The 10,928-nt window shown below is 40.7% G+C and overlaps 1 protein-coding gene across 1 annotated transcript; it reads right to left on the bottom strand.

Moving 5' to 3' along the window:
• Positions 1-8,083: 8,083 nt before the first annotated feature.
• On the bottom strand, positions 8,084-10,185 carry LOC131285827 (protein phosphatase inhibitor 2). Its single transcript, XM_058314685.1, has 4 exons — positions 10,010-10,185; positions 9,767-9,928; positions 9,203-9,582; positions 8,084-8,381 (listed from the first exon to the last, which is right to left on the bottom strand). Exons 1-4 carry the CDS (start codon positions 10,108-10,110, stop codon positions 8,227-8,229), a joined length of 798 nt encoding a protein of 265 aa, XP_058170668.1. The 5' UTR covers positions 10,111-10,185; the 3' UTR covers positions 8,084-8,226.
• Between the last annotated feature and the right edge of the window lie 743 nt (positions 10,186-10,928).

Raw genomic sequence — 10,928 nt, forward strand, 5'->3', positions numbered from 1 at the left:
CTCCGCCTGGTTCGAACGCGATGAACAAATGAAACAAAACAAACAAACGAAAACAAAACCGCTACAGTGTATTATGCTTTACCGTGTACCGTAAGCGCTTAACGCTTGTTGTGATTTTATGACAAAAAGAATAAATATATAAAGGCTTATTCGTTATAATCGAGTGGAAACACACGAAAGCGCGTCAAAGGAAAGAAATTAAATGGTGGAAGGAAAGAAAAACAAAACGACCGAAAACCGGAAAGATGGTAAGCAGCAGGTGTCCGACCACTCATTAATTCGGTACCTAAAAAATTATGTGGCCACAGCGGGCAGCATCGAACTACGAAGGATTACGCCTTCCGTCAGGGAGAAACAGGAAGACAGCGGGACGTGGAGGGGGCAGGGGTAAATCACCACCAAAGCTGTGGTGGCCAGCGATCAACACTCCGTAGAGCACACTGCCCGTTGACACTATTTGGTTTTAAAAGATCCATTTTTTTGTGTTTTCTTCACTTCGCTCCCAACGCAAGGGAATCGAACGCAGCGTTAAAAGCAATTAGTAATCAAATATTTAATATATCACGCGATTTTAACGGTAAAATATGGGCGCAACAGTGTGCAAAGAATGGAAGGAAACACAATGGCTACCCAATTCGCTGGCGTAAAGCGCACGATCGGAGATCGAAGAGCACCGAAAGGGGCTTATGTCGCCCGCGGAGTGTGTGAAACTCCAAGGTTGAAAGAGTCAACATGGATAGGAGTAAAACAAAACGGGTCGGAAAATTTCACCCAAACATCGATACGGAACAATGAAGGTGGAAAAGATCTGCCGAACGTGAGCAAGTAGATCGCCATCGTGATAATCGGAATGGGCAGGGCAAGGGCGGTGGATTGAGGGCGTGCGTCGAATCGTACGTTATTTATTTATTTATGCGTGCAGCGCGCTGTGCATTGTTTATTTACGATGCATTCCCGCATGGAGCGCGCCGCGTACGGCACAAAACCACATCATTACAGATTGCCCAGCGAACGTATATCACAATTCCTTTTTTGTATAGTTTTTAACGAATAAAGCCCTCTTAAATGTGCAAACAATGGAGACGCCCGGTGTTTCATGACTATGCGTTAACCCTAGTATTGGCGATTGGTTATACGGGTAAGTTTTACATCTGTTCAACTTCATGGCATGTATTGAAAATACAGCAATTTGGCGTGAATCAAATCCTACGAAAGTTCACTATAAATGTTAACATCACAAAACAGTATTTATATATAAAAATAAGTCACGAATCCTAAACAAAACAACTTGATTAATTGTTGTTTCATTTGAAAAAACAAAATAGTCAACCCATGTAAGATCTAACCCTATGATTTTGAATAGTACATGCTATAAAATATCATTTGCAAGTCTAGCTGTCGTTATGTCTAAATCATTTCAACCCCTTCACCGGTCTGCCATGTCGAAAAAATGGCTCAAAAAATTATCACACTGTTTTTTTTTACATTTTAGTATAGCTCTTGGTCTAAACCCCTAGAAAAAAATGATAATTTCCTAAATATGTTAAGGATTTTATTGATTAAATAATTTGACAATGATAATCAAAAATTTTGTTCAACTGCATAAATGGATGTCAAATAAATGTATAAAAATTTAAAAATACATAAGAACGTGTTTTAGAGGCAGGTGCACTTGAAATAAATGCAGCGCAACGGAAATAGAAACAAAACGTGCGACAAAAAGCTGCCCGAGCCAGCATTAGGGCAAAGCAATCCAAATTCCAACCACTTGTTCGAGTCGGGCTCGGGCAAAAATGTGAAAGGGTTTAATCATACATTTATTTGTTTCATAATCATTTCATGATTTTAAAAATCTCCCTGCTCAAATGTTTATTCGCAAAACCGCAAATGTTATACCAGTGTACCAATCCATTGAAAAAATAAGAACGCAAGGACAAAGAAGGCACAAAAATGTACGACCGTGTTTACCCTGTTGCAAATTGGAGCGGCATTATACACTTTGTTTTAAATTATGAAAATTAATATACAAATATGTCGCCCGTAATGACAATAGGTTTCACCCACGGGGTTTCCTGGCGCGCGAGCAAATTGGAACAGACAGCACAAACTAGCGGCCAAAGGGGAGGGAAACCGCCAGCGAAGAACGGACAGCTTGGGGTAAACCAACTCTGTGGAATATATATCTGTGAAACTCGTAAATTTGCACTTATTGCTGATTAATTTTATAGAAATACATAAGCACACGTCCCCTGCTCCCTGTCCTCTTCAGTCGATCTTTTCCTGAAGGGCAAACACACAAATTGCCTGTTAGAACGAACCAAAAAAAAAAAAATGATGACAATAATCATTATTCAAAAGCGTACACCGTCGGAGGTCGGCTGGCGGGTGGCTGGGTGGTTAAAATGGCACACATATGTTTAATTCATAGCCCGCTTTATCCACAAACTTAGTGCAATTAAAATCGCCCCAAAAACCGCAAAAAGGACACACATCACCACCGCCACCCTCTCCCCTCTGCGCTGGGAGTTGTTTCTATTTTCATTATGGTTTTCTCCCCTCAAACCACCGGGTGGTCACATAAATCCCATAAGCTCAAACCGCGGGATCATATTTCTTTTATTTTTTCCAACATAACGAAAAAGATTTCATTTATAATTCTTCTCACTGAAGGATAAAGTATTTAACTTAAATATGTTATAATCCACCAGTTAATGGGGAGTAACAACGTCGTTGTATTGTCATAATAATTTATATTCCTGTCCATCATTGGTAACACCATCATTAGAATAAATATGAAATTTTCGGGATTTGTAAAATCTTTTATTGTCTGTAAATGTTCAACGCTAGTTTCAATTGTGAGTAAAACTCAACCAATAATGAATCCGGTAGAAAAAGTTACACAGCAATTGGAATTACTGAAACCCAATTCTTCAAAGCGGATAAATAGAAGATGAAATTCAACTGAACAGAAAGCTTCGTTTCGCAAGGTTTTGTACTCTATGTGACAATTTCAATTTTTAGGTAATGCACCCTGATGCGGAGCGAACCAGCTCGGAGCGCAGTACTGCTTGTGTTGATGTGATACCCTCAGGAAAAGCAGGTGTTGTTTTTACCCAAAATGAAAAATCAGAAAAAGTAAGCTTTGATGTTGAATAGACCTGGTAAAATTTTCCGTTTTGCTTGAACGTACAATTTAATTAAACAAAAATACTATTTCCCCCAGTGGAATGTACCATACCACGGAATCGTAAAGATTGCGTCACCTCAATTACTTCATTTCCCGCGGGCAATTCCTACACATAGCAATCCAGAAGTCCACCCCAGCGGACGAACAATGTACACCGTAATAAACATGTAACATGTGGTATTTTATAGAAAAAGAAAAAAACACAATATCACCATTTCAACAACCCACAAAAATCATCCAAATGAATCGCCAGCATAAACACGGGCAGAAGCACTTTGTGTACTGCATAAAAACGGAAAAAAAACGTGAGAGTGAAAATTGCAATCAAAAAGGGAACAGAAACAAACACCAGCTCGGGCAGTGTTTTCGAATATCGGCAAACGTCAGCAAAAGCCGTTGGCGACAGTGAAGTGCACAAAACATATTCATCAGCGAAAAAATATGTAACCCATAAGCAAATACAGTTAGCTGTTTTTTGTGCTCTTCTCTTAGAGAATTTTTGCAACTGCTTCACTCATTTGAGAACAACTATTTTACAAACTGTTGCGTTTACTTGTTTTTCTATTTGAAACCACTTAGAAAGTGAACGAAAAAATAGGGAAACATACAAAATAAAACCACTCGACACGTTGCGAAATTTTCTTCCACTGAATTACGCCCCACAATCAGACGTTCAAAAAAAGTAAACCAGTTTATTACATCGCAAACCGTACCCTCCTGGGGGGACGCAGAAATAACAACCAGAATGTACAGTTGAGTAGCGTGCATATGTGCCGGTGTGCATTTGTGTTTTCGATGCGTGTGTGTATGTTTGCTTCCGGTTGGGAGAACAAGCTCACCGCACCTCACTGATAGATGGTAAAAAATGCATCCTCCCACATGCACCAACCCAGCTCCCATGCAATATCCATTCCTCAGGCGTGTTGGAAATAAGTGACATTCGAATGTGGGCTACGAACAGGGGAAGAAAAGAGACACACCCACACACTAACCCGCTCCCAACTTTGCCGTTGGACATTGGAAACGCATCGTGCGGTGGCTCGTCGCTAATTTATATGCTTGTAAACAACTCCTGATCGTTGCCACGTGATAAGTAAACAAATAGATGAATTAATTTTTACAATCGTCGACAATCGAAGGACAGTTTGAGCAGAAACAAAAACAACCCAAAATGTAGGCAGTGATCGGCTGGTGGGCGGGGTGACAAATAAATCCCACCCGGAACGTTTAACGGGCGCGTTCGCTTTTTTAATTCCATGCTTGCAACATCATCAGATTGAATACATCCAGCAATTGTGGGGGTGATGTGTGTGCAAGGTTGAGCAATTGCGTGGGTGGAAGAGTGGGAGGGAGGGAAAAATCAGGCATGAAAAACAACATGACACTTTTGATTTTTACTTCCCCATCAAATCGATTTTCCACTTATTCATGCGATCGGTTGTTTTAAAAAAAATATATATATATGGGACGTGTTTGACGCTCCCGGTAAAACGGGTATTTTTGTTTATTAAATTAATCCACGCATCGGTGGCAACTGTGGGCCATCCGCCCGTCAGGATCATCTCACCCAACTGTGTCTGGCTGGCGAAAGAAAATATATCATTACAAACAAAAAAAAAGGTAGGGCACTGCATGCACACGTGAATCGGTCGGTGGTAATGATGGGAATTTATTTTAACGATAATGAGTCACCTTTCTGCATGCGTGAACAACCGCGCACGTCTGTGCGGTGCGTATGGACCGGGTTTAAAAATAAAATGATTACCGAAGGTTCCCATGGACATTCGCTCCGCTGCATCGGACGCGACGCCGTATGATTTAGTACCGATCCGTTGAAAACACAAGTGCAAGCAAAATAATCTCCACCATCAGATGAGTGGGTACAACAACATCATTAATGCAGAACGCCCGATCGCAATGCCGTGTTGCGCTAGCAACGTTTTTCGCCGAAGGCTCGTGGATGCTGAACCAAAAAACCCAATCGCATACGGTACGCCGATGCACTCGGATGGCGAGGGAACGAAGTTGGAGGAACGCGACACGGACCGGCAAGCAGCGTCGAAATCAATTAGCTCAACATTTTCATTCGGATTATTTTTAAAAACACCTGATTATCCATCATCGTTGTAAAGCATAAAAGATATAAATCAAGCGAAATGTTATTGCACTGGAATGGAGTACGTAGTTTACTCTCACGGCTCACATTTTATTTTTCTTTCATTTAAATAAAAAAATTATAAACCATACTGCAGTTGAAACAATTCCTTCAATTTTCAGATTTATTCATCAGTTTCAACCTTCTCAAGAGTTGCTTTTCTTTCAGAGAGTTGCATACATAAAATGTATAAATTACACTCACTACTCCATTCCTTCGCGTTTCCAGGTTCTATTAAATTGTTCTAATTTTACTCAGCACTGCCAATTTCCATTGTTTACCTAACCTTTATTCGGTTCATTAGTGACTTTCCACAGTACATTCGGAAGCTTTACAAGTTTTCTTTATTTTGTTCGCACTACCTGTTCTTTCAACCATATGCACAAAACGTAGAAACTGGTTCCTAATCAAACTCCGCCATTCTACCTATAGGATGACAAATTATTCAAATGAAACAAAATGATGTTACCTCTCTAGTGCAGCATAGCATCCTAACGTAACGTTTAACTAAAATAAATCTCACTCCAATTTCTCTCACTCAGAGGTCACGTTCTTTCCAAAGGGTCTTGAAACCCTAATCTTTACCCATGGTATAGCTAGATCCGCTCATCAGTGACTTCAATTAATCGTGGTACAAAGTAATATCTAATCGAAAGCAAACTCAAATCAAATCTTTGATTCAGGTATACTGTCCTACGTTTCTTCAGGATTGTGTTTGTATCCCTAAAGAGGGTGTAAAAATATTATCCCTCTATGCATCCCAAAGAGCATGAGAATACGTTAAGAAACCGAAACATATTTTGCGATCCTTCACACGGTAAAATTTCACTCCTAGAAGCATATTCACGCCTATGCATGCACAAATGTTAACTCAAACTATCGCTTCTTCAGCACTACCTTCACATTCAATGTATGTATTTTGTGGATGAAAACCATCGCCATTGCTTTTCAAGATTATTTTCTATGCACTTTTAATGTTTTTTTTTTCTTTTTAACGTCTGGCTCGTACCGTCCAGCACATGATAAAACAGTTACGTTTACAAACATTTTTTGTCGCTATCTCGGTTGCAATTAATCCTTCATGTTACATTCAGCGCACGTCATCTCTAGGCGATTCGCAACAACCTCTAGTGGGTTGACATGTGCAACCGTCAGTAAAAAAAATTGCATTTAATAGGCGTGAGCAGTGAAGGAAAAAATGTTCGAGAAAAGTTTAGCAAGGCAATATGGGCTTGTGATAAGTTTACCAAATAACAATTAAAATGATCGGCAGTTGCGATTCCGATGAAAAATATGAAGCACAACATGTAACAGCACTCACTCGCCCTGATCGGCCCTGATTCGAACTATTCGGTAACACAATTATTCAACAAAACATTCAACCGCCAGTCTTCGGTAATAATGGCTTATTATAAGGAAGAGATTGGCAATTCTGTCGGTTTCACTCTGATTAAATTGTTTACGTCTCTACATTTAATTTTCTCTCTCTTATTACCTCTTCCGTACGCCACCCTGTCTGTTGCTATTATACTGTAGTTTAGTAATGTACTACGTGGTTTATTATATAGTTGAAACTTCTCCTTTGATTATCGCGTCCTTTGCATTTCTTGTTTTGTTCAATGAAATACTAGAGCTACCAATCGGGCCGTTAATTTTACGTTTCAAATTTATCATTTAAAACAGTATTTTATCGTCATAAAACGAGCGCTCTTGGTGAAATTCGATTTGAACGGTCTAACAACTATTCACTAAATCTCGTTTCTATTGCTTCCATCCGCACGAACAGCGTATCTACACGGTCACACTGAAGCACTGCTCGCTCATGTTTCTTAGGCATTCAAGAACCATTTAGAGTTATACTCTACCTTAATGGCCATGTCGTATTTGTATCGTGCCTCAACACCATCCACCCATGCCGAATCAGCAGTGTCACTTATCACGTAAGCAAATGAGATATAAAAATTATTGTATACGCGACGGCTTCATTCGTATTTGCTATTGCCATTTTTATCTTTGGCCCTGGCATTGTACGGGATCAAGAAAGGTTTTGCTTTAAATAGATTGATTGGTTGGATGATTGTTTGTGCACAACGATTAAGTTTCCCCAAAAACCATTACCAAGCGAGAGTATGAGGAAGTGCGAGGAAAGGAACATAATCGCCATAATATACGTAGAAATTAATGATCCTCAATTGGACGCAAATATTTTCTCCACAACGAAGAAACCAGCTTTCGTCACGCCCAAAATGTGACATTGGTGGTCGGTTGGCTAACGTAGTCCGTTTGTGTCCATATGGCGACGCTTTTCGGGGTCATTTGGGACGCATTCCGCAGACTAAGGGATCACTACATGATGGGGTTTAGTGACACTATCGGTATGTATTAACTTAGCAGCTTGGCAGAGAGGTATTTGTGTTAGTTTAATTTATTTTCTTCTTCAACCTCATTATTAGTATCGGAGCGTTGAACATATTGGGTTTCAACAAATGAAATCTGTTTTTCTTAGTGAAAATTACTGAACTGTCGTAGTATTATTCCAAAGCGCCAACGAAACTATGATGTAAATCTTTTGTTGCGAGGTTATTTACAATAATATTAGGCTTATCTAGCAATTGTTACGACAGTCGGATATCAGATACGATGAAATGTGCAAAACCCCATATGGGAAGGATTGAAATCAAATCACAATATATGTTCTTAACGAGTCCAACGTACCGCATTCCACTTATCGTTTGATCAAATTTTGTAAATCACTCTGCATATTGTGTTTCTATCTAATGCTATCTCACTCTCAAAAGGAAACATTTTATCTCCATTGAATCCACGAAAGCGGGGAAGCGGGAGCAAACATTACGCTTCTAAATTAACTTCACGCTGCCTATCACTACTTGCTGTTTCTCACCAAAAAAAACAGTAACGTAAAGCAAACTATAAAAAAGATCATCAATCCAATGGACACGAGCATTATTAATGCGATAACCGAGCTGCGGGGTCCACTTAGCTCGGAGCTTTCCTCAAGAATTGCCGAGCTAGAGTGAACTGGAGCCAGGACGAACATAGGTACAACACACAAGAGTCGGGCGTATAGGGTAGTTATATAAATAATGAAGAAACATAATTTGTGATTTTAATTTTGTCAGTAGCCATTAATCAACAAACAGTGTGAGTTTTGATAGAGAAACGGAAATACAGCAAAAGAAATGAAAGAAAAGAAAATACATTAGAAGATCGCAGAAATCGACGGGAAGGTGGGTCAAAGTAGGCGTTTACGTCGTCAATTGACTAGTGAAATATTTCATTACACGATCGATATGATCGCGAACGATTTATCGTAAACCAATAATGACGTGATGTTTAAAGTATGCCTGAAGTATTTATGTTGTACGAACGAAATCGTTCTACGTTTGATTGCTTATGTTTGACTGTAACTTTCGTACAATGTTCGAACAATTAGAGTAGTGTCTAGTTTAACTGCATTGCGGTATTTTATATATAAAATTTCAGCACGCTGGAGATCCATTCCATCCGAAGCGGTACACAACACGGGAAGCGCATTTCAATGTGTATAAAAATAAAATAGATAAAACTTCTGCCTTCTCTGTTTGCGTGCATACCAGGCTATACGCCGTCTATAGAAGTTACAAAGTGGCAGAGTGGTGTAGCCTTGCGTCTTGTTTTGGGAAATATTCCACATTGTGTTACACGTGTGGCGCAAACGTGCGCAAGGTGTTTGCTTGTTTGCGTTAGTGAGCTGAACACATCACAAACGACGTCCTCAGCATGGAAACATTTATTTTCCGGGCACACATACCGCGCGCGGATATCGTTAACGCCGTGCGTCTAGACGATTTCCTCCATACCTGGTTTTAACCGAGTGGCCTGATGTTCAGGAGTGGACAGCTTCGGCTTTCGCGCGCTGTCGTCCGGCTCCTCCACTTCCATGCATGTGTCACCTTTCGCGGCCTGTGTCGGTACCGTCGATTCAGTTGCATTGCTTGTACCGGCGGCGGTACCACTATTGGCCGCACCATCCGTCTCTACGTTGTCGTCCTCATCGTCTTCGTCCTCCTCGATGAGTTTGCGTGCCAACCGGACCGCCTCGAACTCGTTGTAATGCGCCTTTCGGCGCCGTTCGAATTCAACTTTGCGCTTTTTCTGTTCCTCAGTTAACTCTTCCTCTTCTTCCTCGGATTCTTCCTCTGATGCGGACTCTTCTTTCGAGTTAGCTGCCACGCGCAATCTAAAAACAAGTAGCGGGGTTAAAACTATACGTACTAATCAAACATCTCTCTTATCTGTCGTCAAACGGAATTAGCTTCTACACTATATACAATGATCGATGGAGTCCAACGTTGAATTCACAAACGTTTACAAAACATTTACACTATGTTTTGCACAACAATAGGAACCGTGCCGATGTTTACCTTTCTGCCAGCAGTTCGGCGTCGAGCTGATCGACGTCCCCTTCCTCCACGTAGTTATACGGTGTTTTGGGTTCGTCCACCTTCATGTGACCATAGTCTTTGTCCGGCGGGTGGTACGTTTGTAATACGTTCAGTTCGTCGAATTTGGCGCTTTTCCGATGTCTACGATGGAAAACAGTTTGGGAAGTTAATACCAACAGTCACAAACCCGGTGACTACATCCGGATGTAGTTGTACACATACGCAGAAGATGCCGCCGATGAGTGTTTGTCGAAGCTGCTGGAAGATTTCAGAATACCCTTGCAGGGCTTCTTTGCATCCGGCGAGTCCGAGCTAAAGGACATTTTACGTGTTCTTGCTTCTCCGCTAATTTTGACGGTTGGTTCCGGGATCCGGTGCGGTTGAACTGGAATGAGTGACGCGCTGGAAAGAACGATCATAAATGAAAACACCGAATATTTTACCGAAAATAACGTTATAACACAACACCCGTGTAAGCTTGTAAATGATTGTAAATGGTCAAGAAAAATGTTGTGTTTGAGATCATTATTCCATCCCAAACATTCATCGCAGCTACGACCATCCAGAGCAGCATCTGCCCGAACGATGGTATTGTGAATCTTACCTTGTCCGTTCGGAAGCGTCACCGTTGGTAAACGTTACGATTCTAGTGAAAAGGCGCTATTAGATGATCAGATCTAACAAACGCGATCGTGGGATTACGTCTTACAGGCACCTTGTAAAATTTTCACACCTACAAATCCCTCTATCGACGAGATTTTTTAGAAAGCTGACACCGTGCCGGAAGGTGCGAAATTGTACTGCCTCTTCGATTGCTAGATGTATTTACAAACTGAAACGTACTGCGCCGAAAGGAATGGGCAAGATAGTCCAAAATGCTGTTATATCGTTCAGATAAGATCACTGATCAGATTTTCTACACTATCTTTCACTGATAATTTTACCGAGTCGGTCGCAAAAAATATCGACAATTTCGTTGTGGTGATGTGCAGTTCCTGTAGTACCCAACAGGTACTGTCGTTCCTGGCTATGGAATTATGAACCCAGTAGAAATGACGATCCATCCAATGCGAAGAACGAGAAAAATTGAAGACACAAGGCATAAAAATGTACAAGATGTAATGGTACCTGACTCATTTCG

The sequence above is a fragment of the Anopheles ziemanni genome, chromosome 2, assembly GCF_943734765.1.
Source record: "Anopheles ziemanni chromosome 2, idAnoZiCoDA_A2_x.2, whole genome shotgun sequence".
Lineage (NCBI taxonomy): Eukaryota > Metazoa > Arthropoda > Insecta > Diptera > Culicidae > Anopheles > Anopheles ziemanni.